The 26,147-nt window shown below is 45.6% G+C and overlaps 2 protein-coding genes across 9 annotated transcripts in view; one reads left to right on the forward strand and one right to left on the reverse strand.

The window, feature by feature from the left end:
• Positions 1 to 231: 231 nt before the first annotated feature.
• On the forward strand, positions 232 to 3,383 carry foxa1 (forkhead box A1). The gene is made up of 2 exons (XM_086182602.1): positions 232 to 297; positions 2,244 to 3,383. Exons 1-2 carry the CDS (start codon positions 232 to 234, stop codon positions 3,381 to 3,383), a joined length of 1,206 nt encoding a protein of 401 aa, XP_086038728.1.
• A 3,635-nt stretch (positions 3,384 to 7,018) lies between these two features.
• The window catches only part of mipol1 (mirror-image polydactyly 1), a 48,467-nt gene continuing 29,338 nt past the window's right edge, over positions 7,019 to 26,147 (reverse strand). For 3 of the 8 annotated variants that reach the window (XM_086181774.1, XM_086181776.1, XM_086181775.1), the window contains exons 4-15: positions 25,392 to 25,435; positions 24,550 to 24,829; positions 22,398 to 22,497; positions 22,223 to 22,328; positions 22,020 to 22,146; positions 20,387 to 20,420; positions 20,138 to 20,308; positions 17,316 to 17,369; positions 13,522 to 13,619; positions 12,598 to 12,786; positions 7,413 to 10,133; positions 7,022 to 7,313 (exon numbers count right to left, since the gene is read on the reverse strand). In XM_086181774.1, the coding sequence (XP_086037900.1) occupies positions 10,067 to 10,133; positions 12,598 to 12,786; positions 13,522 to 13,619; positions 17,316 to 17,369; positions 20,138 to 20,308; positions 20,387 to 20,420; positions 22,020 to 22,146; positions 22,223 to 22,328; positions 22,398 to 22,497; positions 24,550 to 24,829; positions 25,392 to 25,435 (1,270 nt within the window). In that variant the 3' untranslated portion in view covers positions 7,022 to 7,313; positions 7,413 to 10,066. Of the gene's footprint in view, positions 7,314 to 7,412; positions 10,134 to 12,597; positions 12,787 to 13,521; positions 13,620 to 17,315; positions 17,370 to 20,137; positions 20,309 to 20,386; positions 20,421 to 22,019; positions 22,147 to 22,222; positions 22,329 to 22,397; positions 22,498 to 24,549; positions 24,830 to 25,391; positions 25,436 to 26,147 lie in introns of all 8 variants that reach the window. The other 5 variants (XM_086181781.1, XM_086181780.1, XM_086181778.1 and 2 more) reach the window with 5 other exon arrangements.

Raw genomic sequence — 26,147 nt, forward strand, 5'->3', positions numbered from 1 at the left:
ATGGGTGGGTGGCTGTGTGGAAGTAGGGAGGAGGAGCACAGGAGAGGGAGGCTGTGGACGGGTGGATGGGCGGAGGAGGAGGTTCCGTCAGTCCGCAGGTCATCTTCCTTCCTCACTCTCTCGGCTCGGTTCAGCTCGGCTCAACTCGGCAAGAAGTGTTCCCACGGACCGGGACGCATACGGGGACCGGACCGAGACTGCAGGCACCCGGCGCCGGCTGCGGCTCCCGTCATGCTGGGCGCTGTGAAGATGGAAGGGCACGAAGCTCCGGACTGGAGCGGATACTACAGCGAGGAGGTCGGTCACACTCGCCGCTCTCCGCGCCTTCCGCCGGTCTGCCGCGGCTCGAGCGGCCGCTTAGCAAACCTCCGCAAGTTTCCAAACTGTTCAACTTCGTCGTCAGTTGTATTTGAAAATAAAATAGAATGACGTACAATTTATTATACTCGCTATTGTTAGCCTACATATAAAATTATTCACATTTTATAAATGTTTAATATTGCACGGTTTAAATGAGTAAAGTTTGTTAAAATATTTAATGTTCGTGAATCAAACTTCGTTTTTAAAATGTGAAAATTTGAAGAAAGAACAAACTCACTAGAGTTCATCACCATTATTATTATTATTGTTGTTGTTGTTATTATTATTATTATTATTATTATTATTATTATTATTATTGTTGTTGTTGTTGTTGTTGTTGTTGTTGTTGTTGTGTAGTTGTAGTACGGGCAGCTGAAGTCTCCGCGCGGATCGAATCTTTTGAACTGAAATTAAACAAATCGAGTGATCGGGAGAGTCACGTGCTGATTTTGTCTTCGGGAGTTTCGGATCAATCAAAGTCATTGATCAGAACGTCTAACCGCCTCTGGGCGCTGTAGAAATGTGATTTATTGTTGAACGGAGTTTCGTTATTTCTCCATAAATTTCAGTCCGTGTTAATAAAACTGAAGAATGATCATTTAAAACATTAAACATTTTTATTCAAATCTCAGTATTACATCATTATTATAACAGAACATCCTTAAATCAGAAAATAATTTTCAAAATGTTTTGATTCAGATGAATGTGCTGTTACATTTTTTATAATTAATTGAATTTCCTGTTTGGGATTTTTAAAACGAAAATATAAAATCACAATGAAGAGCAGTGAAGGAAGAAGGAGGCAGTTATGATGATGACGATGATGATAATAATAATAATAATAATAATAATAATAATAATAATAATAATAATAATAATAATAATAATAATTATTATTATTATTATTATTATTATTATTATTATTATCATACAATAATAATTATTATTATTGTATGATAACAATAGTAATAATAATATTATTATAATAATAATTATTATTATAATTATTATTTCATTGCAAGTTTGGATTGAATTTCTTAACAATCTTAATCAAATAATTCCTTCATGATTTCCTAAATAATTTCAAATTGAATCCAAGTGTTGACACCTTAAGTTTTAAGTCTCTTCCTCTCCTCACCAAGGTTCCTCCCTCCAGTCTAAATTCTTGCTTGTGTTGTACGTGGCTTTGGACAAAAGCGTCTGCTAAATGAAACTGTAGAATTGTAGAATTTTCTTCTTATTTTTTTTTTAAATATATATCTATATACATTTTATTATTATGTATTAATTTTCTTTCATTTTAAATCTGTTTGTATTTCATAATCAATCATACTATTTAAACAAAATAAACAAAAGCTTAATCTGTTTTATAAACAATTTAGTTTCAATTGTGAACAAGTGATCGATGACTATTGATTAATATTGAAGATTGACCCTCATGAGGCAGGACACACTCAGCGTGTTGGTCCCAGCTCGATATCAGAAAATACTACTACGAATACTCAATATCAGAAATACTCTCAGGAAGAAGAGACGAGAACATTGAACCCTACCAGCTAACATCATTTCTGCTAACATGAGGCATCGCTATGCTAACCAGCAGACTCCCTGCTGAAGCAGGTCATGCATATGAGGTCATCACTGAGGTCATCATTGAGGTCATCACTCACACCTCACACTTCTGCACGTCTTCGTACATGTGTTTTGTCGCAGGGTTCAGTGGGTTCAGCTTCTTGTGTCTTCGTCTCTGGTTCTGAGACGCGAGCTTTGGACCAGAGAGGCCTTCCACCAGCACGGTTGACTGCTACTTGAAATGTTTTGGACTGGCCCAGCCTTTTGTGGTCTAACTGGTTCTGCTTCTCTTACATGTGCCCTCTGTGCAGGTTTACTCTCCGATGACAAGTGCTGGAATGGGTTCAGGTCTTGGGATGGGGTCCATGTCGGGCTACATGCCCAGCAGCGGGACAACGTCTGGCTCCTTCAATATGTCGTACAGCAGCAATGGTCTAAGCCCCGCCTCTGTGTCAGGGATGAACGGCTCTGCACCAGCAGCCATATCTGGCCTTGGCGGGGGTGTTGCCACCATGGGCGGGGCCCTGAGCCCATCTGGTATGAGCTCAGTGTCAGTTCAGCAAACCTCAATGGGTCTGAACCCCTACGGAGGCATGAGTCCCACCATGAGCCCTGGCATGGCATACGGTGGTGGTGGGCTCAACCGAGGCCGTGACAGTAAGGCATTCAGGCGGAGCTACCCGCACGCCAAACCTCCGTACTCCTACATCTCCCTCATCACCATGGCAATCCAGCAGGCGCCCAGTAAGATGCTGACACTAAGCGAGATATACCAGTGGATCATGGACCTATTCCCATACTACCGGCAGAACCAGCAGCGCTGGCAGAACTCCATCCGACACTCCCTTTCCTTCAATGACTGCTTCGTCAAGGTGTCCCGCTCACCAGACAAGCCGGGGAAGGGTTCCTACTGGACCCTGCACCCAGACTCTGGGAACATGTTTGAGAATGGCTGTTACCTGCGCCGCCAGAAGCGGTTCAAGTGTGAGAAGAAGATGTCAACGAAGGCGGATGGCAGGAAGGAGGGAGGGGCGTCTCCATCTCTGGATGCCAACAAACCACCAGGACTCCTGGACTCGTCCCCCCTGCCCTCCTCCAGCCAGGCATCCTCTCCTCCTTGCCTGGACCTTCGAGGGGGGCCATCAGACCTAAAAGTGGCAGGCCCCCAACTCCTGTCCTCCTTGTCGTTACCCCCCCATGCCATGGCACATGAGTCCCAGCTGCACATCAAAGGGGACCCCCACTACTCCTTCAACCACCCGTTCTCCATCAATAATTTAATGTCATCCTCAGAGCAGCAGCACAAACTGGACCTGAAGGCCTATGAGGCCCTGCAGTACTCGTCCTACGGGGCTGGGGGGGCATCCAGTCTTGGTGGCAGGAGCGGGGAGCCTCTGGAGGCCTCTTACTACCAAGGAGTGTATCCCAGACCCCTGCTCAACACCTCGTAGCTGCTGCTGCATGTCCCGATGGACCTGGATGGACTCTGCTGCTGGTCAGGATTCTGGATTCTGTGGCAGCTGAACCGAACGTCTGCACTGTGACCAGATCAGGACACAAACTGACACCCAGTCTTTCTCGTTTTACACACAGATGCACCAGAAAAGGTCAGACCCACATTTACTGAGGTTCCTGAATGCAGCATCAAAGCTCCAACAAGGCCATTCAGACCAGTTGGACCAGTTAGAACTGTCAAACCAGTTAATCCAGCCGAACCACATGTGACATTTAGGCCAAATCAAGTCATAATCAGAACAGACAAGTATTGATCTCAGATGTTGTTTTGTCAATCAACACAAAAAAACACAAGTTGACTCTGACTCTGAAAGTCCCTGCTCCAGTCTGGAGTCAGAGGTGGTGGGGACGAGGTCGTCATGGCGACCGCTGCACATTTAGAGTGAGAACATTGTTTTAAAAATAGGATCAATTCCTCTCACGACCTCGACAGGCCAACTCCCAACCTCCTCACACACACACACACACACGCACACGCACACGCACACACGCAAGTGTTGTTTGTTGCCAGATAATTGAAACTTCCCAAGCTTGATTTATTGATCATTGATTTGATTTAATATTTGTTTAATGTGTCATTTTTCTGTTGAAACCTCAAAGGACTGAAACAGAAACCAAACATTTCAGGTGGAAAGATCATGTAAATATTGATGATCAGTTTGATCTCTGATCGATCTAAAGTAACTGATTTTCCCTCAAATGTATCAGAACCGATCAATAATGTTATTGATCTCTGCAGCGCTGCCATCGCCTGATAGGGAGAGAGAAACTGAAGGACTTGAATCTGTGTGTGAAAGGAGAAACAACTCCCTGTCTGTAACTCTGTCCATCGCTGATCATTGACTTATTGATTATTGATTGTTATAAAAATCATGTGCATGAATGAAGCAGAAACTTTGTCTCCTTCTGGAAAAATATTTGACAGACGCCGCGGAAAATGACTCCTCCTCCTCAGTGAGGAAGGAAGGAGGAAGGAAGGAAGGATGGAGGGATAGAGGGGAGGACGGAGGGAGGATGGAAGGATAGAGAGGAGGATGGAAGGATAGAGGGGGGAGGATGGAAGGATAGAGGGGAGGATGGAGGGATAGAGGGGAGGATGGAGGGAGGATGGAAGGATAGAGGGGAGGATGGAGGGATAGAGGGGAGGACGGAGGGAGGATGGAAGGATAGAGGGGAGGATGGAGGGATAGAGGGGAGGACGGAGGGAGGATGGAAGGATAGAGGGGAGGATGGAGGGATAGAGGGGAGGACGGAGGGAGGATGGAAGGATAGAGGGGAGGATGGAGGGATAGAGGGGAGGACCGAGGGATAGAGGGGAGGACGGAGGGATAGAGGGGAGGACGGAGGGAGGTCTGGTTGGTCGTCGTCGTGTTCCTTTCTTGTTGCATGTTTTTAACTTATTCTGTCTTTTACAAATAAAACAAACATTTGAAATGTGATTGTGATCAGCTGACCGATCGATTGTATTTAATCCAAAGATCTCAGCGATCGTTTTTATTGAGAAGTTAAAATATTTGTTACATTCAAGCAAACACAGCCGTTATTGAGCAGCGAGGAGAACGTTTAAAAAATAACTTTACCCGATAATTGATTCATGGACTGATCTCATACATCCTGATTTTGATTCAGAGGTGGAATCATGAAATCATTTCGAATCGTTTCTAGTTGGAATCCTCCGGAGGTAAAGACTTAATTAATCACTGATTATCGATCTTTGGAATCTTTAAAAAAAAAAAAAGTCAAACAAAAAGATTTGATGACAATCTTTTCGTGTCAAAGTTAAATTATTATTATGGCTCAATGTGAAGGTGAACGGTCAAACGTAAATCGATCAGTGGATTTATTTTACATGGTTGATGAATAATTAATTTGCGTCCTTCCAATCTGCCGTTCAGATTTGTTTCTAAACCTTTGAAATTTCCAATATTTTCTTCCATAAAATTGGTCTTTTTTTCCATCTTTCGGTTTATAAAAGCCGTTTTAATGAGCTTCATCAGAGGTTTATTTACTTATTGATTATTGATTGGAGGCCTTTGTCTTTCTCCTTAAACATCTTCGGTGGCCTCCCGCTGCAAAGCGCGGGAGTTCGGAGCATCTTTGCGGGCTGGCGCCTCCGCGGCGGCGCCGGAGCCTGAACGCAACTCGGCTTTGGTCTCCAGTCTCTTCACGCGTTTTGGCCGCAAAGCCGCGAAATGTGAATGATCCGCAATTATCCGCCAATTATCCGCGACATGATCCGCCACAGAGACGCGGAGCCGGAGGCAGCCTGCTTCCGGCCTCCAGGAGAAAATCACAGTTCAGCGTGGCAACCCGCGATGTGACGTTCGGTTCTGCTGATTCTTTCTAACGAATCAAACACTGGAGAAGATACACACAATAAATCTTTATTTTTTGGTATTTAATCAACTAAATATCAAAGAATCAATCGAATCTCAGTTACCTGTTAAACATTCGAATTTGATAAATTACTCCCATAAAAGATTAACCATTTTAAGCGTTTCTGTCAGATTATTTTGATCAATTATTCTTGATGACAAATCTAAATATTAGAAACTGGCAGATGGTTAATTGTCAATTTAATATTTGTGCCGTTTTTACCGACAGGCTTTTATTTTGGAGGGTCATGAATCTCAGCCAGACCCAAATGAGCTCATCTGGGTCAGGCTGAGAGCAGACCAGAAAGGTGACCAGAGATCTAATCAGCTGCAGGTTCTGGCGCCAGGAAGAGGGTTTGCTGCCCAGCTTGGCTCTTGAACTGGACCCGGCAGCAAAAGGCTGGACAACGTTGTGGACCAATTTGAGTTGGGGTGCCGTCCTGTTCTGGTCCTGGTGCAGTGCTCTAATTTCTTGCTCCGTCTCAGAGACACAACCCTTCGCTGCCACCCAGCCTGCTGTAATACCGGCCATATGCTCCCGGTGGGCCCTCCGACCGCGGCGGCGGCCCCCGGTATCATTACAGAAAAGCTCCCGGCTCCTTTTCAGACCGATGGGACCTTATGGAGAAAAATGTCTGCCACAATAGTCGGGCCCTCGGCCCCTTTCTTCCCCTGGCCTTTCATTGTGGCTCCAGAAAGCCCCGGACGGGCCCCGGGGCCACTCGGGCCTTTGAGGGGGATTGAATTAATTATCTCCACTAACACAATTGAACGAGCCGACGAAAAGAGCAACGAAATCCCTCCAGAGGAGCGAGAATAAAGACAGGACGAGGAGATGAAGAGCAGCTGCTGCAAATGACGGAGAAGTTTATTAGGTCTTAGCTGGGGGGGGGGGGGGGGTCAGCTGACTGGTTGTTCACTCGTCCTTCAATCAAACACTTTAATGAAGTAGAAGCTGATTTTCTTTCTCAGTTTGAATCCTCTGAAGTGAAGATCAGCGCACACACGCACACGCACACGCGCACACACACACACACACACACTCTGCTTCCCGCTCCTACATGGGGTTTGTAGTTCTGGTCTGCTTGAGACGTCCAATTCTTTTCCAGTATTTTAGGTCTCCAACCTTCAGCAGGTACTTTAATTTTTCTATGAGAAAACAATTTCTGGAACAAAGGGCGCTAATTAACGTCTCAAATTACCCATGAAAACAAAATGAAACAGTAACTTGGTGGAAACAATTAACCCATAATTTAATTGAAACTTCAAAGGAAGTCTGAGTGTTGTGAGTGAGCCAGTTAGCATAAAGCACAAACTTCAGGTTTTTAATTCAGATTCAGATTCTGAAAACTTTTATTTATCCCCTTGGGAAGCAATTAAGGTGTGTAAAAGCTCCCGAGACCTCGTCATTCTCTCTGGAGGACTCGTTCAGTCCAGCATCACGCGTTTGACCTTTGCTTGACACCAGTGTCCCGGCTGATGGGGGTCCTCCTGGGCAGGACAGACAGTGACATCGTGGATTCGTGAAATGAACATTGCAGGTTTGTCTTGTTGGTGGTTGTGTTCACGGCGGGAGTGAGAGTGACCTACCAGAGCTGCGGCGAGAGTCAGCTGTGTCTAATTCTTCTTCTTCTGCAGGTGTAAAGCAGTGACAACTACGTGACATGGTCACATGGTCAGAGATGACAGCTGGACGCCACGCAAGATGATTGTCATGATGGAGAAGATTTCAACTTGGTTTGAAGTGACAAGTCAACATGAGCTGAAAGATTGATGCCACACACACACACACACACACACACACACACACACACACACACACACACACACACTCTCTCTCTCTCTCTCTCCCAGGTGGCATCAGAAGTTCAGATCCAACAAACAGCATCTTTCCTCAGAACAAGAAGATTAACGGCTACAGGATTAAAACCAGGACACCCAAGTTGACCACGAGTGGTCCACCGTAACCATGACGACCTGTCAGGGGGAGGGACAGAGCACAAACACAAATCTATGCTACATGTCAGTGGAGGAAACCTCGAATCTCCAAGAAGGGAGAATCAAATGAGAGACGTCCCCATTAAACAGACCACTGCCAACCTCAAACATGTGACAGGAAGTTCCTCCGTCAAATGAAACTCACACTGAGGAGGCAGAAAAAGGTATAATAAATGTTTTTTGTTTTAGAAGTTAAAAAAGTGTGAAAAGGAATTTTGAAAAGCAAATAGGTACAAGTAAAGGTTAATTGAGTGCTTGGTTATTGCAATGATTATTAGCAATGACTGAACAGTTTGAAAGCACCGATCAACTCATTGGAAGAGGGTCCTGGCGACAGGTGTGACCAGCAGGACGACCAACGACGCCACAGGAGAGTCTGAAGGTCAAACTGGCTGTAGGGGTCAGGGTTAGGACACGGTTCTGGTTAGCGAATGCATCAATTCAATGAAGGTCTTCACAAAGATACAAGTGCAAGAGTGCGTGTTTGTGACCACGCTCGTCTTGTTTGAACAGTGTTGGTATGCGGATGTTGGATGGGTAAAGACACAAACAGCCACTTCAGCACTTTGTCCTTATATGGACACACACACACACACACACACACACACACACACACACACACAGTCAACAGTTTACCCAAATGAGTCACAATATCAAACACACTCAATCTTACTGTTAACGTGTTTAATATCAACTCTAAGTACAATTATTTCAATTCATTAAAAACACTTATATCTCCAACCTGTCGCCTGAATAAACTGATCAGGCTGTTTGGTCGGCATGAAGCTGGACTCCTTGGTGACTGTGGCAGAGAGGACGACTCTGGACAAACTGCTGGACATTATTGACAATGTCAGCCCCCCCGCCGCACACCGTCATCAGCAACCAGAGGAGCCTGTTCAATGGAAGGCTGTTCCTCCCAAAATGTGGGACAGACAGACTTAAGAACTCCCCTGTCCCTCCTCCCATCAGGCTCTGTTACTCCTCACTTAGGGGGAGAGGAAATATAGAGTAAGAGGACAGTAGGAACAATAATCTGGACACTCTTCTGCAATAACGTCAACCATTCAAGTACAATATTTGAACTGCTTATTTAAGTAGTTCTTTACCAGTTTGTTTTTATCTGATTTCATTTTACTTGAATCTTACTTTTATATACTTAGTTAAAAGTTTATTGTTTACTTAATAGTCTATTGTCCATCTCCTTCATTTTGCTACTGGAAATTCAATTTCTTTGAGGGGGCTAACCCAAAGGGATCAACAAAGAGAAGTCTAAGTCTGTCTAAGCCGAACCATTCGAATTGTTGTTTCATTGTTTAGTTGTAGTTTGGGTTTAAGGAACTAACAAATCTGGTGAAACTTCATCTGGTTCTGTCATTCACACTTGTCAAAGTTGATCTTAATTTGAAGTTTTTTGGGAACATGAAGTCACAACGGTCCTGTGAAACTAATCTGAGTTTCTGTTTAAAGCTGCAGAGTTTAGTGAGAAACCTTAAATCAACAGACGAACTAATAGGCAGACGAATCTTCAGTTAGAGCAGAGAGACGACGCCATGATAAGACCCACGAACACGACGAACACCTCCAGCAATTATCATCAATTGCCTTCTTATCATTTTCAAACTTTGTGAACCAGGTGAAAGGCTCCACCCATCCACTGCATCCGGCAGTGGCAGGTGAACGCATGAGGTCACTGAACGCACCTTCAGGAGGGCTGAACATTACACGTTAATTTTCTGAAAAAAAGCACAGATTAACTAAAAAAACAAAACAATAAAAGCATCAAGTATCATTTTTCTTCATTTTATTCATTAATAAAATTCAATTTCTCAACGGTTACATAAGCTTCGTGATTGATAAGATATTGTGATAAGCGTGAGGTCAAAAAACATCAAGGCCATGCACTCAGAATGTGATGTCACTAACTATTTATCTTCGTACACCAAATAGCCCCGCCCCTTCATCAACTTGCAGAGGCAGAGAGAGGAACGCACACAGCGAGTCCCTCCCTCCTCTGATCAAAAATCAACCAGGAAATAGAATCACAAAGAGGCATGAGACAAAATCTGTGATCAAAGTCATTAAAATATTGATTTGTGTCATTAGAGCTGAAAAAAACAGTTTAAGATTGTGAGGATGAAAAAGGAGTATCAAACAAAAAAAAAAGTAAAAACTTTTGATAAAAACAAAAACTTATTGATTATGTTAATTGATTATGATTATGATTGAGAAAAAGAAAATCAGGGTTAGATAACAGCTCGCAGATTTCCAGCCCCAACTTTCTTCCTCAGGACATCCACCAGACGCTCCAACCTGATGAAGAAGATGAGATCACATGTCAACCTGCAGTGATGGCGTGTCTGCCTGCAGTGATGGCGTGTCTACATGCAGTGATGGCGTGTCTGCCTGCAGTGATGGCGTGTTAACCTGCAGTGATGGCGTGTTAACCTGCAGTGATGGCGTGTCTGCCTGAAGTGATGGCGTGTCTACCTGCAGTGACAGCGTGTCAACCTGCAGTGATGGCGTGTCTGCCTGCAGTGATGGCGTGTACATGCAGGGATGGCGTGTCTGCCCGCAGTGATGGCGTGTCTGCCCGCAGTGATGGCGTGTCTACCTGCAGTGATGCCGCGTCAACCTGCAGTGATGCCGTGTACATGCAGTGATGCCGTATCAACCTGCAGTAATGGCGTGTCAACCTGCAGTGATGGCGTGTCAACATGCAGTGATGGCGTGTCTACCTGCAGTGATGCCGTGTCTACATGCAGTGATTGTGTGTCAACCTGCAGTGATGCCGTGTCTACCTGCAGTGATGCCGTGTCTACATGCAGTGATGCCATGTCTACATGCAGTGATGGCGTGTCAACCTGCAGTGATGGCGTGTCAACCTGCAGTCATGGCGTGTCTGCCTGCAGTGATGGCGTGTCTACATGCAGTGATGGCGTGTCTACATGCAGTGATGCCGTGTACATGAAGTGATGGCGTGTCTACCTGCAGTGATGGTGTGTCAACCTGCAGTGATGGCGTGTACATGCAGTGATGCCGTGTCAACCTGCAGTGATGGCGTGTAAATGCAGTGATGGCGTGTCTACATGCAGTGATGGCGTGTCTACATGCAGTGATGGCGTGTCTACATGCAGTGATGGCGTGTCTACCTGCAGTGATGGTGTGTCAACCTGCAGTGATGGCGTGTACATGCAGTGATGCCGTGTCAACCTGCAGTGATGGCGTGTAAATGCAGTGATGGCGTGTCTACATGCAGTGATGGCGTGTCTACATGCAGTGATTGTGTGTCAACCTGCAGTGATGCCGTGTCAACCTGCAGTGATGCCGTGTCTACATGCAGTGATGCCGTGTCTACATGCAGTGATGGCGTGTACATGCAGTGATGGTGTATCTGCCTGCAGTGATGGCGTGTCTGCCTGCAGTGATGGCGTGTCTGCCTGCAGTGATGGCGTGTCTGCCTGCAGTGATGGCGTGTCTACCTGCAGTGATGCCATGTCTACATGCAGTGATGCCGTGTACATGAAGTGATGGTGTGTCTACCTGCAGTGATGGCGTGTCTACATGCAGTGATGCTGTGTCTACATGCAGTGATGCCGTGTCAACCTGCAGTGAAGGCGTGTACATGCAGTGATGGCGTGTCAACCTGCAGTGATGGCGTGTCAACCTGCAGTGATGGCGTGTCTACCTGCAGTGATGCCGTGTCAACCTGCACTGATGGTCTTTCTATATATTTTGTTGCTTTAAATCTAGTAAATCCAATGCATCCAGGGATCTCAGATTGCACGCAGGTGAAAATTGACCCTGTGTGACTTTCCAACACTCCACGCGTCTCAGCGAGTCGCTATCGTTCCTCTCTGAACCAAATTAAACTTCCTCCTCTAATAACCAGCAGATTTCCATCCCCCTCCCCTCCCCCCAGAGAGCAAATATTCCTCTTTCCTCTATTCAGAAACTTGGGAGGCTCTTCAGAGCCGGCCGCCTCCCTGCTGGCAGCCAAATTAGAGCAGAAAGCCGTGGGTTTGAGCCCAGGAGGACGGCGTGGGACGCAGACGGACGACTTAAGCTGTTTTCATCATGAATCTCATCCCTTCATCTTCAGGCTGATGAGATGAGATGCAGCAGAAGACGGAGTCACGTTATTCAGCATCAGACGTCATCCTGCAGGAGTTAAAATCTGAAGGATTAATTCTTCCTTCTTGATCAACTCTGCAGTGGAAACTCTCACGACCGCTGCTGAATAAGAATCATCACAACCAAATCTCTTTAGTCCCACACGCTTAACCAGTCTTTGAACACATCTCAGTGTCCTGTTAAAACTGCAACATGTGTCTGAGACAGAAAATGCCAGGTTGTCTGTGTGACCTTTACAGGCCTGAGGAGGTTGTGTCATTTCCTGAGTGTACTCGTCCATGTTCGGTTTAAACCAGGGGTTCTTAACATGTGGTCCAAGGCCCCTCAGGGGTTCTTTAGAGTCTTTCAAGGGGTTCTCAGTTCAATGGTGAATAGTGTGCTGCGTTCAGGAGCCGTGGTAACATAACTGAACATCAATCAAACCTCAGAAACATAACCAAACAACACAGTGCCACTGATCTGACCTTTAAATATATATTTAAATGACTGTATGGACACACACACACACACACACACACACACACACACACACACACACACACACGCACACACACACACACACACACACACACACACACACACACACACACACACAATATTGGATTTCTTTTCTGCTGACTTTGTTTCCACTTTAGTTAAGTACCTGCGGACCCTCTCACTGGCCTCTTTCTCCGCCTCCTGGCAACGTTGAAGCTCCACCTCCATACTATGCTTCTCTTTTGACAGCTGCTCCAGCAGGGGAGGGGCCTGTGGGGGCGGGGCAAGCAGAGAACTCTGCAAACAGCCGCCATCAACAGGGAATGAGGCAGGCGGCGTCAAGAGTCTCTGAGAGCTGAGAGAGAAAAAGTCACAATTATGACATCAGCATTGTGTCATCAGGTTGCATACAGGAGTCGTGTTTTCAGTATAAATTCAACAAAATCTTACAATTTAATATGATTCAAAGATGGTGAACAGACAGGCTGACTACACTACGGTGCTGGCGTTGGTTTTTCTGATGTGAGGCCACTGATACTGTCAATGACGTCATGAAGAGCTTGACAATTGAAAGGTATTCTAACGAAATTAGATTCTAACTGCATTAATGAGTTGCGCATGTATGGAAATCAACACTGATTCCCATACATGCGTCATAAGTTGATTAATACAACACTGATTTATAATGAACTTCTATGATGTTTAGTTTTGGTCTTTGACAGGTGTTTCACCTGTGGCCAGAGCAGGTGAAACCTAAGTGTGTGTGTGTGTGTGTGTGTGTGTATACAGTATATATATATATTTATATATTTATATATTTATATTTATATATACAGTATATATTTATATATATATATATATATATATATATATATACAGTATATATTTTTATATATATATAAATATATACAATATATACACTATATATATAAATATAAATATATATATATATATTTATGGATATGTATGTATACACACATTTATACATATACATACGCGTACACATAAAATCAAACTCAAAACCCTAACCACCAGTTCCATGATGGTTATCCAATAGGTGATGTGATATCATGACTGAAAACAGCCTTACCTGTGACTGGCTTGCAGCACCTGTAGCTCCGCCTCCAGCCGCCACCTGTCGCCCACAGCTGCATCTCGCTCACACTGAAGCCTCAGCAGCTCCTCCTGCTTGGATGACATACAGACATTTCACTGGCAAATCAGAGTAACATGAGGTCAAAGGTCACACACAGAGCAATGCCTGTCTCTGTGTTTCGTTTACAAAAACAAACAAGTTGGAGCCAACAAATAAATGATCATTGACTTCCTGTTCCCACGGTGACATCAATCTAAAGTCCTGTGTACCCATGGCAACAAGCCGATGGTGACTCTCCGACGACATATCACATGTCTCCAGGACCATCAGAGTCTCATGTGGACTCACTTTGAGCCGCTGTGAGTCTCTATTGTCAGGTTTGTCTCATCCTGCAGCTTCAAACACACAACATGAAAGTTGGTCATGTGACCGTCACCATTAAACACTGATTTCACACATTTGGTCAAAGATTGGCGTTGATGTTCAAGTTCAAGGACAGTTTGGAAATTTCAAATGTCAGAGTACCGTGTGTTTTCCAGCTCTTCCTGGAAGAGTTTCATTCTGCATTCATCTATATTTTCTTTTGACAATTCTTTGTTAACTTCCTGCTGACCTGTTGTTCCTGATCATCCGGTCGGATCATGTGATCACCAGGAGGCGTTGTGGTTTAAGAAGACAAACACACGCAGGTTTGTGTTGAAGCAGAGATCAACATCTTGATCTCAGAGAGATGTGAGATTAAATATCAGATTAATTAACTAATTGGCTCATTAACCAACACGAGTGTCAACACACTTGATAATGAGGGTTTGACTTTTATCAGCTCGCCGAGACGGCAGCAGAATATTTCAACACACGTTTGTGTTCCGAAGCTTCAGCTAATAAACCAGTGATAAATCACAGTCAGGTGTATTCTGGGAGTGAAAGCAGGCTAGACTTTATTACCTAGTTGCATTATGACTAAACATCTTTAGCTGAAGCGCTGATGACAGTGACTGAATCTAACGATGCAGCATCAATGCCACCGAGCACACCTCCGTCCAGAGTTCACACGTTGACGCGTACGGTTTCAAAGTTTGAGGGTTAGGGTTAGCTAAAGTGCTTCTGTGCAACTGCGCTGGGGGGCTCATGAGGTTCTTCTTTCCTAAGGAGATTTGCAGCTTGATAAAGCCACTAGAACTCTGTTGATAGAACCACGTTGAAGAAACAGATTAATGACATGTCTTCCTGGGCTTGAACCTGTGAGCTGGCAGCACCATGCATCTGACTGAGACCTGAGCCTGGCCTCCCTCCTCCTCCTCATTAATGCCCTCAAGGCCTCCAGTTTAAAGTGATACATCAAAAGAGGAAGCAAACGTGGAGAGTCAATATGTGTCTTCTCCAGCCGGGCCGGAGGAGATGCTTCAAAGAGCCGCCCACTTATTAATCACATCAAATCCAAATGAGCTGATGAGTGAGCGGCAGTGCTGGCAAGATGACCTTTAACACCATGGCTGAAGGTCAACGTGTCCAGGAGGACGAAGGGGGAGGAGGAAATGAGGGCAACACAACCCGACCTTTAACATGACGACCTCCTCCGGCTGATGGTGGCGCTGCAGGTTGTCGCTCACTTTAAACACATATTTTTCCCACTGCAGTGAGGACCCCGAATGCTTCTCTCCAACCCAATGATGGCGCCACCAGGTTCATGATGTTCAACTGAAACATTCGGTTGCAGAAACCTCAGTCACACACGAATGAACTGATGCCTCTGGTTCAAAGGGTTAAGGTTTAGCGTAGTGTGGTCCAGGGCAGAGGTGTATAGATCTGAGGTCGAGTTGAGAGGTTTAAGGTTATGAGGTCTGCTGTACTGCAGCTTGGCACGTGCACCGGGTTTGCCCATACGGCGGGTTTACCGTACGCAGCGGTTGTGAACAAGGCTCGCGTCCTGGTGGCTTCAGCGTCTCTGGCTTGTCTTATCTGGCGCTGAAGTGAACGGCAGCTGCTGCTAATCCCACTGGAGCCCCCAGCCTCATTAACAGACTTCAGCAGCCGGAGAGAAACATTAATAACAAAATTTAATATCGAAAACAGACGGAGGAAGAGACGGCGAGTGCGGGACACAGACGCCAGCTTACACTTAGGACTGGTGCCAACACAATAAACCAATCAATCAATCAATCAATCTATCCATTCCATCAGTTACTGAAAAAAAACACTGGGGAAGAGGGATTTTTTTCATATTCCAGAATCTGGAATGTTCACCAGGTCATGTGACTGTTAGACCACAATAATAATAATAATCAGAGGGTTATTGATTAATCATCTACAGCAGACTAATGACTGATCAATTAATTGAGGGGCGGGAGTGGGGGGACACCACCACATCTAGTTGGAGGTCTGTCCAGGACCATTCCACCTGAAACAGCTCAAAATCTCCCGCAGTCCTCCAGTGACAACCAGCTGAACCAGGCTGAAGTGACATCATCACTGATACTGCAGCAAGGGGGGGGGACTGGCCAGTCAATGAATGACTTCAGTTTGGTCATCACCCACTGACTCTGATGTAACAATGTCTTGCTTGTCCCACCACCTCTCGCACACACACTAAAGCATGAAAATAATAAAAATATAATAATCCTATGATAAAACAACTATTGACTATAGACTCCACTGTATTTGAAAAATTCAAAGTATGATGATTGACAATTAACTGTGCAAATACAACACCTGGCAAATGCAGGTAGATTTTGTGTATAGAACTAATCTACCGACCAGCGGGGAAAGTAATCAATCTGTGTCATGATCAGACAACGAAGCCCCGCCCACAGACAATTTCACACACTTGTTCTGTTTTTAGAGTGGCGCCATGCTGCCGTGCTGGTACACGCCAGATGGGAGCAAATTTTGTCACTTATACCTGAGAGCTGTTGCCACGCGTACGTCACCACTATAAACAAGCACCTTCTTGGTGCATTCAAGTGCACCTGGTAAACTCAGACACCTGCTCAGGGGCAGGAAGGTAATTTATATCTGTATGGAGCCAAAGTGGTTCTGAACATGTACATTTACTTCAGAGTCAAGGATTTTTCCTTCCTCTGCTTCTGTGGTAATAATCACAGCAAAACAAACCAAGAATTCCTTTCCTTACAACTTGCTTTGATCTCATTGTGTCCTGACATATGTATGACAAACCCATTAATTGGTTATTGAGCCAAAGAGTTCATTTCAGTGCCAGAACTGCCATGTGACAACCCTTCCTCCTTTCTTCATATTCTCGAGATTCAAACTTGTGAATGAAACCATTAGACGTTCTGTTCATTCACCACTGAGTCATCAAGTACTCACCCAAGTACTTCTATTCAGATAAACTGTTTCTGGAACTGAAGCAACAACTTGTTTCAGCGAGATATGCTCACAATTCTGTTCTAGTAGATCTTAAAGGTGGGCGGAGCCTCATGTGGCTGACCACACTCAGTCCATCCAGTTAAGATTTGAGCAGGTTCACTCAAGTTCAGTGGAGAGCTTGTCACAGACCATGTGACCAGCAAGGGTTTAACCATGGTTTAACCATGGTTCTTTATTCTCAGGTCTCCTAGCGGTGGTGGAGGTGCGGCTCATTGCCGTGTGGCGAGCGTGCAGGAGGTCTCCTCCCGAACATCGATCTTTTAACTCATCTCACACACACCAAACATCTTCAAATACACAGTTGAGAAGTTTAAACATGCAACACACACACACAAAACCCTGTTTGAATGACAAGCTGTTGGTAAACACGCTGCATGCCGTGTGTGTGTGTGTGTGTGTACCTTGCTCACCCTCTGCTCTCTCTCCTGCATCAGATCGTGTTCCAGTTGTTTACTCTGAAGACAATAAAAACAAGGAATATTCAACTTTCTGATGAATACATTAATTTGTTACCTGCCAAGCACGCAAGGACTATGCTAGCGAGCGATGCTATGCTAACGTGCCTAACACAAGTACACTGGAAACGTACGGCTCTCCTCAGGTTGAGTGACTCTGGGAATCAAACCAGTGGCTCTCCTGCTGCTGGTGAGTTTCAGAAGGCCTCATGACCTCCTATTAACTCAATAAGAGCAGCAGCGGCTGTCAAATGAGACGGCTGCCCCCCCCCCACACACACACACACCCCCCCAAATATTTCCCAGAAGTCTTGGCTGTGGCGACGAGATAATCCCAGAGAGATGAGGAGAGGGAGCGAGGGATCGTGGAACAACAGGGGGGTGTTGGGTTGGAGGAATCCTCTAGCATGGAGTGCTCTCTCTTCTTCTTCTCCTGAGGGGATTACAGCGGCATTTGAAACATATTTCAGCATGGCGGCGACGCGAGGGCGGGATTAAGGTGTTACTGTGGAGGGGTGGTGTTAACGCAGAGGGGCGGGGTGTTAAAAGACGGCATAGCACAGATATCAGCGGTGATACTGAGGTGGATAGCGGGGGTTAATGGAAGCGGAGGAGTGTTACCTTGGCACCAGGCTGGGGTGGAGCCAAGAGGTGTGTTCATACTGCTCTGTTCTGCATCAACACAGAAGAACCACAGAAGTTCTACAAGAACATTTTTATAAGAACTTTACATTTTATCAGTAGTTTTTCCATTTGTGTGAATATTATGTCATTCACACAGGTACTCTTTAATTGGCGTATTCCATTAGTACAAATCGTATGAGAACTTTTTCATTGGTACAAGTATGTTTTGTACGAAAGTTTGTCTTTGTGCATTTGTACATCTTCACTCATGGATCCTCATAGGTGTGAGAATATTCATAATTGTACCTTTTCATCTTCAAGAGTATTTTTTTCTTTTGGTATTTTTCTTTTCTTCTGCAACTACTTTTTCATTTTTTGATTACATTTTCATTTGTAAGAGTAATACTTTCATTCATGCCAGTACTTTGTCATATCTCTTAGTATTATTTGTAGGATTAGATTTTTAGTTTGTGTCATTTCTGACGGAACGAGTACTTTCATGAATACTTTTCCATTCAGTACTTCATGTATTTGAGTACTTTTCCATGTACGAGAACGGTTTCATTTCAGTGAGTTACTGTAGATCACTCTGTTTCATCCCTCCTCACGGCTCCCCTGACAACTGTTGCCATGGTGGCAATGTTCTGCTGCAGGTCGTTGCCATGGCGACAGTTTGTCAGTCACTGTGGGATAACACGAAGGTTTGTGATTTTCTTTTTCATCCACAAGACACATCAGGAGGAGGCGGAGCTTCTGAGGCCATCGCCTGCTGCAGTGCCTGCTGGGAGCTCCGCCTCCTCTCATTCCTCCATCAGTCCCCCGCCCGTCTCCCCCCTGATCCTCCCCCAGAGAGACGCATATGAATCCAGATGAATTGTGGGAAGAAATCCAGGATGCTGTGGTGTCTGGTAATAAAGTCTGTGAAGTTACAGGATAATGATCAGCCAGGACAGATATGACAGACACAAAAGACGTTAGAGACGAGAGAGACACGGGAAACGTGAGAGACACAAGAAAGCTCGAGAGACAGGAGAAATATGAGAGATGAGAAAGAAGTGAGAAACATGAGAGACACGAGAGACGGGGGAGACATGAGAAACGTGAGAGACACAAGAGACGTGAGAGACACGAGAGACGGGGGAGACACGAGAGACGGGGAGATGGAAGAGACATGAGAGACACGAGACACGTGAAAGACAGGAGAAATATGAGAGACATAAGAGACATCGAAGACTGAGGTGACACAAGAAACATAAGAAACACAAGAGACCTGAGAGACAGTAGAAACAAGAGAGACATGAGAAACGGGGGAGACACGTAAGACAGGAGAAATGAGAGACTGGAGAGATGGGGAGATAGGAGAGACGTGAGAGACATGAGAAATGTGAGAGACAGGAAACAATGGGGAGATGGGAGTGACACAAGAGACTTGAATGACAGTAGAGACAAGAAATGTGAGAGACACGAGGAAGACATGAGAAACATGAGAGACAAGAGAGACAGGACAAACTTGAGAGACATGACACAGGGGAGATGGGAGAGACATGAGAGAAATGAGACAGGGGAGATGGGAGAGACAGGAGAAACTTGAGGGTGTGAGACTATCTACTAACTATCAATCTTTGATCAGGGCTGTCACAGTCCGGTTGGGTTGTGCGTTGCTATGGTGTCTGTTTATTGTTGGGTTTGTTTTTTATTATAAAAATTAGAGTTCTAAAAATTTAAATTCTGCTTGATGTATAAGACAATCTGTCACTGCTGGACGCCATCTCTGCCTTCCTGACCATCCTCTCAAGTCAAGAACACCAGCGTGGTGATTGTAGACGGAACGAAGGGTGCAGTTGGAGCCATGCTGCTGCCACCATAACACCTTTTTAATCTCTCTTAAACAAACACACACACACACACACACACACACACACACACACACACACACACACACACACACACACACACACACACACACACACACACACACACACAGAGCAAATAGATTCCAGCTGCTGAACCTGGCCAACACACAGTGAGATGATGTCAGAGGAGGAAGACATGTTATTGCTACGTGACCACCGGAGGAGGAGTCTTTGACATTGTCATCATGAGTCGAACAGGATGTCATGTGACCAGCATCTGACGGGACTCACCTTGGCAGCAGACCCGTCTCTCTCCTCCATCACTGCCTTCATCTCCTGAGCAGTGATGTCACTTCGCCGCTGCCTTGCCAACTGCAGGCGTTGAACCAGAGCTGCACCAAAGTGTTGGACCTCCTGGACAGAGTCAGCGCCACAGATGCACTGAAGCAGCTCATCCACTTCCTGCACACGTGAGATCTGATCAGATACTCAATCAACAACAGTCACTTGTCGCCATGTGGACAAGGTAACAGTATTTACCAGGTCCTCGTGTCCGGGGGTCCTCGTGTCCCACCTGCAGACGGATGAAGAGAATGTGTCGGTCATCACATTGATCACAGATGTTAGCTTAGCATGTCAGGTTAGCAAATATGTTTAGAGATCAATCTGGATAGAGTCACAGACAGGCCAGTCACATGTGTGACCTGATGTGCTGCCATGACCTCACAAATGATCATACTATGGTTGTTGATGATTATTTGCGATAAAAGCGGTGAATGACCCAGAAATATGAACCAGATCTTTCTGGAAACAAACACATTTATCAGATTTTTTACCTTCCCGAACTGCCCTGCAGGACCCCCTAGGGTCCTTGGACCTCACCTTTAGAAGCCCTTTCCTCGTTTGCTGGCCACAGGCCTGACGGCCAACACGATGGCAGAAACGAATGGCTCGCCACCTCCTCCTGGGATGCTCTTTTCATTTAGCCGGCCGCTGTTTTGCTGTAATAAACTGTAATAAGGTGGCCGAGGCGGCAGCGCGGCGGCGGCGGCGCTCTGGAGGGACCAGCAGGTAATGAAAGACCAGCCGCCTCCAATAAAGCTCCTCTAACACCCTGCTTACAGTCCACGCAGCCCAGCTCAGCTCGCCCGCTCCACCGCCATCATTAACACTCCCACACACCTGCCTGAACCACCGCCATCGGCGAGATCAAGTGATCCCAGCAACAATTTAACCCTCATTTTGGAAAAGTTGACACATCAGTATGAAAGTTTGTGATGTTTCTGATCAAAGTTACAAAAAGAAAAAAAAGGAAACGTGTGTCTTCTGCCTCTGCCTCCTTCCCTTCACGTTGTTGTTTATTGGGACCTTCAGTAGGAAATGAGTTTAAATATCTCATTTATGTAAAATCGTCATGTTTGATGCAGGAAAACAAACATTCATATTATTCACACACACATTTACACAGGTATTACAGGCCGCCTCTTCAATTAGGAAAACACACACATACACACACACACACACACACACACGCTCCTGACAGATGGAACATGCTCGTCCATATTCAGACCCTCATCAGAAGGATTGTGGCCTCCATATCAATTACCCTCCTGGGGGGTGGGGGTGGGGGGGTGTCTAATCTCTAATTAGATTTCCTCCTCAAAGAGAACAAGAGCTTGTTTCACAGCTTTTAAACAAGAATAATGAAGAGGAGAGGAAACAAGGAAAGGAGGAAAGGAAACAAGGAGGGGAGCTTAAACTTGTCAATCAAACTGACTTTGGTGATCGTCCTCAGCAGGGGGAGGAGCCTCCATGTATTTTCAAACTTTCAGCTCCTCAAATAAAGTGACATCATCATCGAGCAACATCTGGCAGCGGCAGTCAGATCTGATGTCACAAGATCACATGCACCACTCGACAAATGTGTCTCGGGTCCCAGTAGGAGGGAGACTCAGTAACATCAGCGACAATAAACTCTCATCATCCCCGAAGAGTAGTTTCATCAAACAAATGCTGTATGAGGTCATACTGCTAGGGGTGGAGCCATGACATGAAATGTGACTACGAACCAGCTACCTTTAGAAAGGCTGAGAGGCCTAGATGGCTCAGGTTATTGTGTGTGTGCATGTGTGTGTGTGTGTGTGTGTGTGTGTGTGCGTGTGTCTGTGCATACTCAGCAGCCCGTTGCAGGTGAGAGACACGAAGCAGAGCCTCATCTCGTTCCTCATTGGCCAGCAGGAGTCGTGACATCACAGACTGATCTCTGTCTTTCTGAGCAGACAAGACCTCGTCCAGCACCGCTGAGGAGATTGGAGATAAAGAGATGAAGCAGGACATACTCCCCCTTCACCTGCAGGCTCCCCCCTTCATCCTCACCTGCTTGTCTTTCCCAGCTTAGGGCCTCCTTGCGCTCTTCCCACAGTGTCTGCTCCACCTCTGCCTTCAGTAGCTCCTCCTCCTTGTGGATCAGCTGTTGGTGCAGCTAAAGGAGACAGGCCGTGAGATGTTTGTTTCTATGAGGATAGCACTCAGGTGAGCCCCTAACTTTTACCTTGGTGTTGATGTCTCTCAAGGCATCCAGCTCCTTCAGTAACAGCGATACATTCTTGTCACACTCAGCGGGCCGACCTGGAGCCCAGGCATCCTGGCGGCTGCGGGCACAGACTCAGAGTGAAGCTTCACATTTATACAGATCAGATATTTATGTATATCGAATGTGGAAGAGGGCAGCCCGGTGGAGCAGTGGTCCTCCCTGTGGCCCCCCAGCAAGAAGGTTGTGGGTGGAGCCCCGGCTGCAGCACGGGGTCTTTCTGGGTGAGTCTCCATGTTCTCCCTGTTCCTGCTGGGTTCTCTCTGGTACTCCAGCTTCCTCCACAGTCCAAAGACATCAAGAGGGACCAGGTTAATCCAGACTCTAAATTGACCGTAGGCGTGGCTGGGAGAGCCAATGGTTGTGTGTCTCTATGTGTTGGCCCTGCCATGGACTGGTGACCTGTCCAGGGGGAAGGCTGCTGGGATAGGCTCCACCCCCACCACCCTCAACAGGAGAAGAGGGAGAACATGGAGGGAGGGAGGGATAATGGAAATGTGGTCGATGGGATGAACATGTGGTCATCATGTGATTTTCTATGTCACGTTATGACATGAACTCATCTCACAAAACTAAATCAGTTTGAAAAAGTTTCTGACAATTGAGTTTTTTCAAGATCTGTTTTTGTGTGACACCTGTGTTAAACGGTAATAGTAGTTTTTGACAGTAATGTTACCATCACAAACCAGTCAAAAGTAACCCCAATGCTAGTGGCTAGCACTGTTCCACAAGCAGAACTTTGGACCTTTACTGTTGTCCACTGATCAGATATGGGCTCATGCAAACCAGCTCAGGTCAACTGACACACCTGTTCCCACTGACAGAATGCAGGTTGCCTTTCTATTTTTAAGGCATCACATTGACACAAGTGTGCCACAAAACAGAGTAGAGCAGGAAGCAGCATGGAGGACACTGACGGTGTTTCCATGGTTCCAACTGTATATTTTTAGCTCTGGTCTTTTTTTGATCTGATTTCCACCTGTACGTCATTAGAGAACGTACATCAGACTACCATGGCAGACGCAAACAAAAAATTATAATGTTCACCCAAGTTTTGTGCTTACATCAATGTCGAGCAAGACCTGTGTCTACTGCTGGGTCATGTGACCTGGGAGTGAATGCCAATTAAGCACAACAGCCAGATGATCTTGGGTGAGGGAGTTTTCGGGGCAGTGTGGGATGTTGATGTTGTTGTGGTATCTACTTGGACCCCAATGATTACCAGTTGCTTGCTACGACCTGGAGGTCTGTGACTTGTAAACAAAAAAGTTCATTGGTAAAAGGAGAAAATCTGCTGGAAAGTCCTTCAGGAGCACCCAAAATGGCGTGAAAATATTTGTAAGATCACATGATCTAATGAACTTTGAGTGTTCCAGGTGACCACACATCAACATGGCCTGTCCTGTCCAACTCAAACTGTTTGACATGCTGGGATCAATTAAATCATCTAATACAAAAAGAACTGTATCTGACAACTCCTTGTGGACCAACGAAGATGAACACGTCATGAGGATTAGGTCAGCTGAGAGCCAGCTGGGCTTGTGATTGGTCAGCTGTCCAGGGAGGGGTTGACCTGCATGCCGTCAGGTCAGATGTTTTAACCTCAAATGATCAGACGTGAAATAGCAAGATGAAGGCGGCAGTTTAATAAGCAGCACTGGCTGCTTGCCTGTAATTCTCTCATATCACCTTAAAGGTCAGGCTGCTTCTTAGCGTAATAAAGCGAGTAAATATGGCTGACACTGTTTCTGCCATCACACTTCATAATATCAGCTGCCTCTAATCAACCTGCGATTGCCTTTACTCGCCTTCTATTTCCGTCTTTGTTGCTGCTGTTAATCAAATCAAAGCTAAATCTAATAGGTCACATTGATACAGACTTGCAAGTCGCAGGTCTAAAAAGGACATAGATGGCAAAAACACAAGAGCTGATCGAAATAAGGATGAAATTTAATCACATTTTTAATAATTCTATGACATCTGGAACTATACGTGTTTATGTCTTCATCCTGCAACAATGACGGGATGAATAATTCTTAGTAATCAGAAGAAAAGGGAATGACACCATCTTGAAAGTATTACTGTTAACAGGAGGTCTGATCCAGCATCTCACCTGTTGCTGGGGCTGCAACAATGCCCTTGGAGTGGTGGACTTTCAGGACCTTGCGATGGCATGCCTCCATTGGAGCCGTTGACTGACCTCTCTGCATGGGGAGAGCAGCCTCGGCTTGGTATAAGCTCCACCTCCATCTCCCCTCCACCTCCAGGAGGCTGAGTGGACAATTTGGACCAAGACCTCCACTGACAGAGAGGAGCAACAGGAGTTGCAGACCTCTTGTGGGACAGCGGAAAGGTGGAGCAGGGTTTCAGAGCCTCCTGGAGGGGTCGAGGGACTAAGAGACAAAGAGAGGAACAAGAATCAGCCTGGTTCTGAATTTGTTAAGTCCTATAAATGATATTACTAATGATTCTGATCAGAATTAAACATGAGCCTCAAACTGGATCAGACTCACTGGATTATAACTCTTGGACTTTGTCCAGACTACAGACACTGTCACTCCCTGATCCAGACTACAGACACGTACTCCTGCTGACCCTGAATAGGATAGACAGGTGGTGGAAGAGTTATCCAGAGCTCCAGTAGCTCTTGAATGGCGGAGCCACACATCCTCTTCGTCACATGTCCAGGCTCAGTGCTCACTCAGGTATTGTGTTGTATATTGTACACTGTCGTAACATGGGACTCGTAAAAACTGGTTCAGTATTCAGTACTTTTCCTGGATTGGGTGAACCTGGAAGGTCATTTTTCAAGTCCACCAACCTTTTGTGAACACAGAGGTTTGTGACTTTGAAAGCTTCCTTGTGGTACAATCATCTCTCTCTTTACTCAGGTGTATAACAATGAAGGCTCACCTGTGTACTAAATAATCTATTTGAGGAGTAAACGGATCTCACCTTGAGGCAAGTTGGGGCTGTCCAGCTTCAGTCTGGTACTGGATCTGTCAATCAAAACAACAACAACAACAAAAATTCACCTGAAACCAGCAATCCCAGTCAGCCACCAGGTTTCCCCTGAGGACACTTAGTTAATTTATTGAGGAAAGAGCATGCAATTTAACATTAATTATTCACACTGAATAAAATGATGTGTGCATCAGATTCAGTCGAAAGCTAATTTCTATCTGCAGTCCTTCAACACTCAACATCTTAAAATACTAGGCCCCAAGACACAGGACAAATATCAAGAAAGAAAAAAAAACAGTACAAAAGGCATGACATATTCAAAGGGAGCAGCACTGGACTGTTCACGTGCACATTCATCCTCCCACATCAGGATTCTCTGGACAACCTTTAAATTGGAAGCATCTGTGTCTCTTTTTGATTCGAATTTTTGTGGTTTCACGTGATAAAATTATAATAATGACAATATAAGAAAAATAAGTAATCAGTTCTCCCCAGGGCAGCCCGGTGGAGCAGTGGTCCTCACTGTGGCCCCCAAGCAAGAAGGTTGTGGGTGGAGCCCCGGCTGCAGCACGGGGTCTTTCTGGGTGAGTCTCCATGTTCTCCCTGTTCCTGCTGGGTTCTCTCTGGTACTCCAGCTTCCTCCACAGTCCAAAGACATCAAGAGGGGACCAGGTTAATCCAGACTCTAAATTGACCGTAGGCGTGGCTGGGAGAGCCAATGGTTGTCTGTCTCTATGTGTTGGCCCT

The sequence above is a fragment of the Aulostomus chinensis genome, chromosome 17, assembly GCF_037954235.1.
Source record: "Aulostomus chinensis isolate RoL2024-O1b breed Wild chromosome 17, RoL_Achi_v1.0, whole genome shotgun sequence".
In the NCBI taxonomy this organism is placed as follows: domain Eukaryota; kingdom Metazoa; phylum Chordata; class Actinopteri; order Syngnathiformes; family Aulostomidae; genus Aulostomus; species Aulostomus chinensis.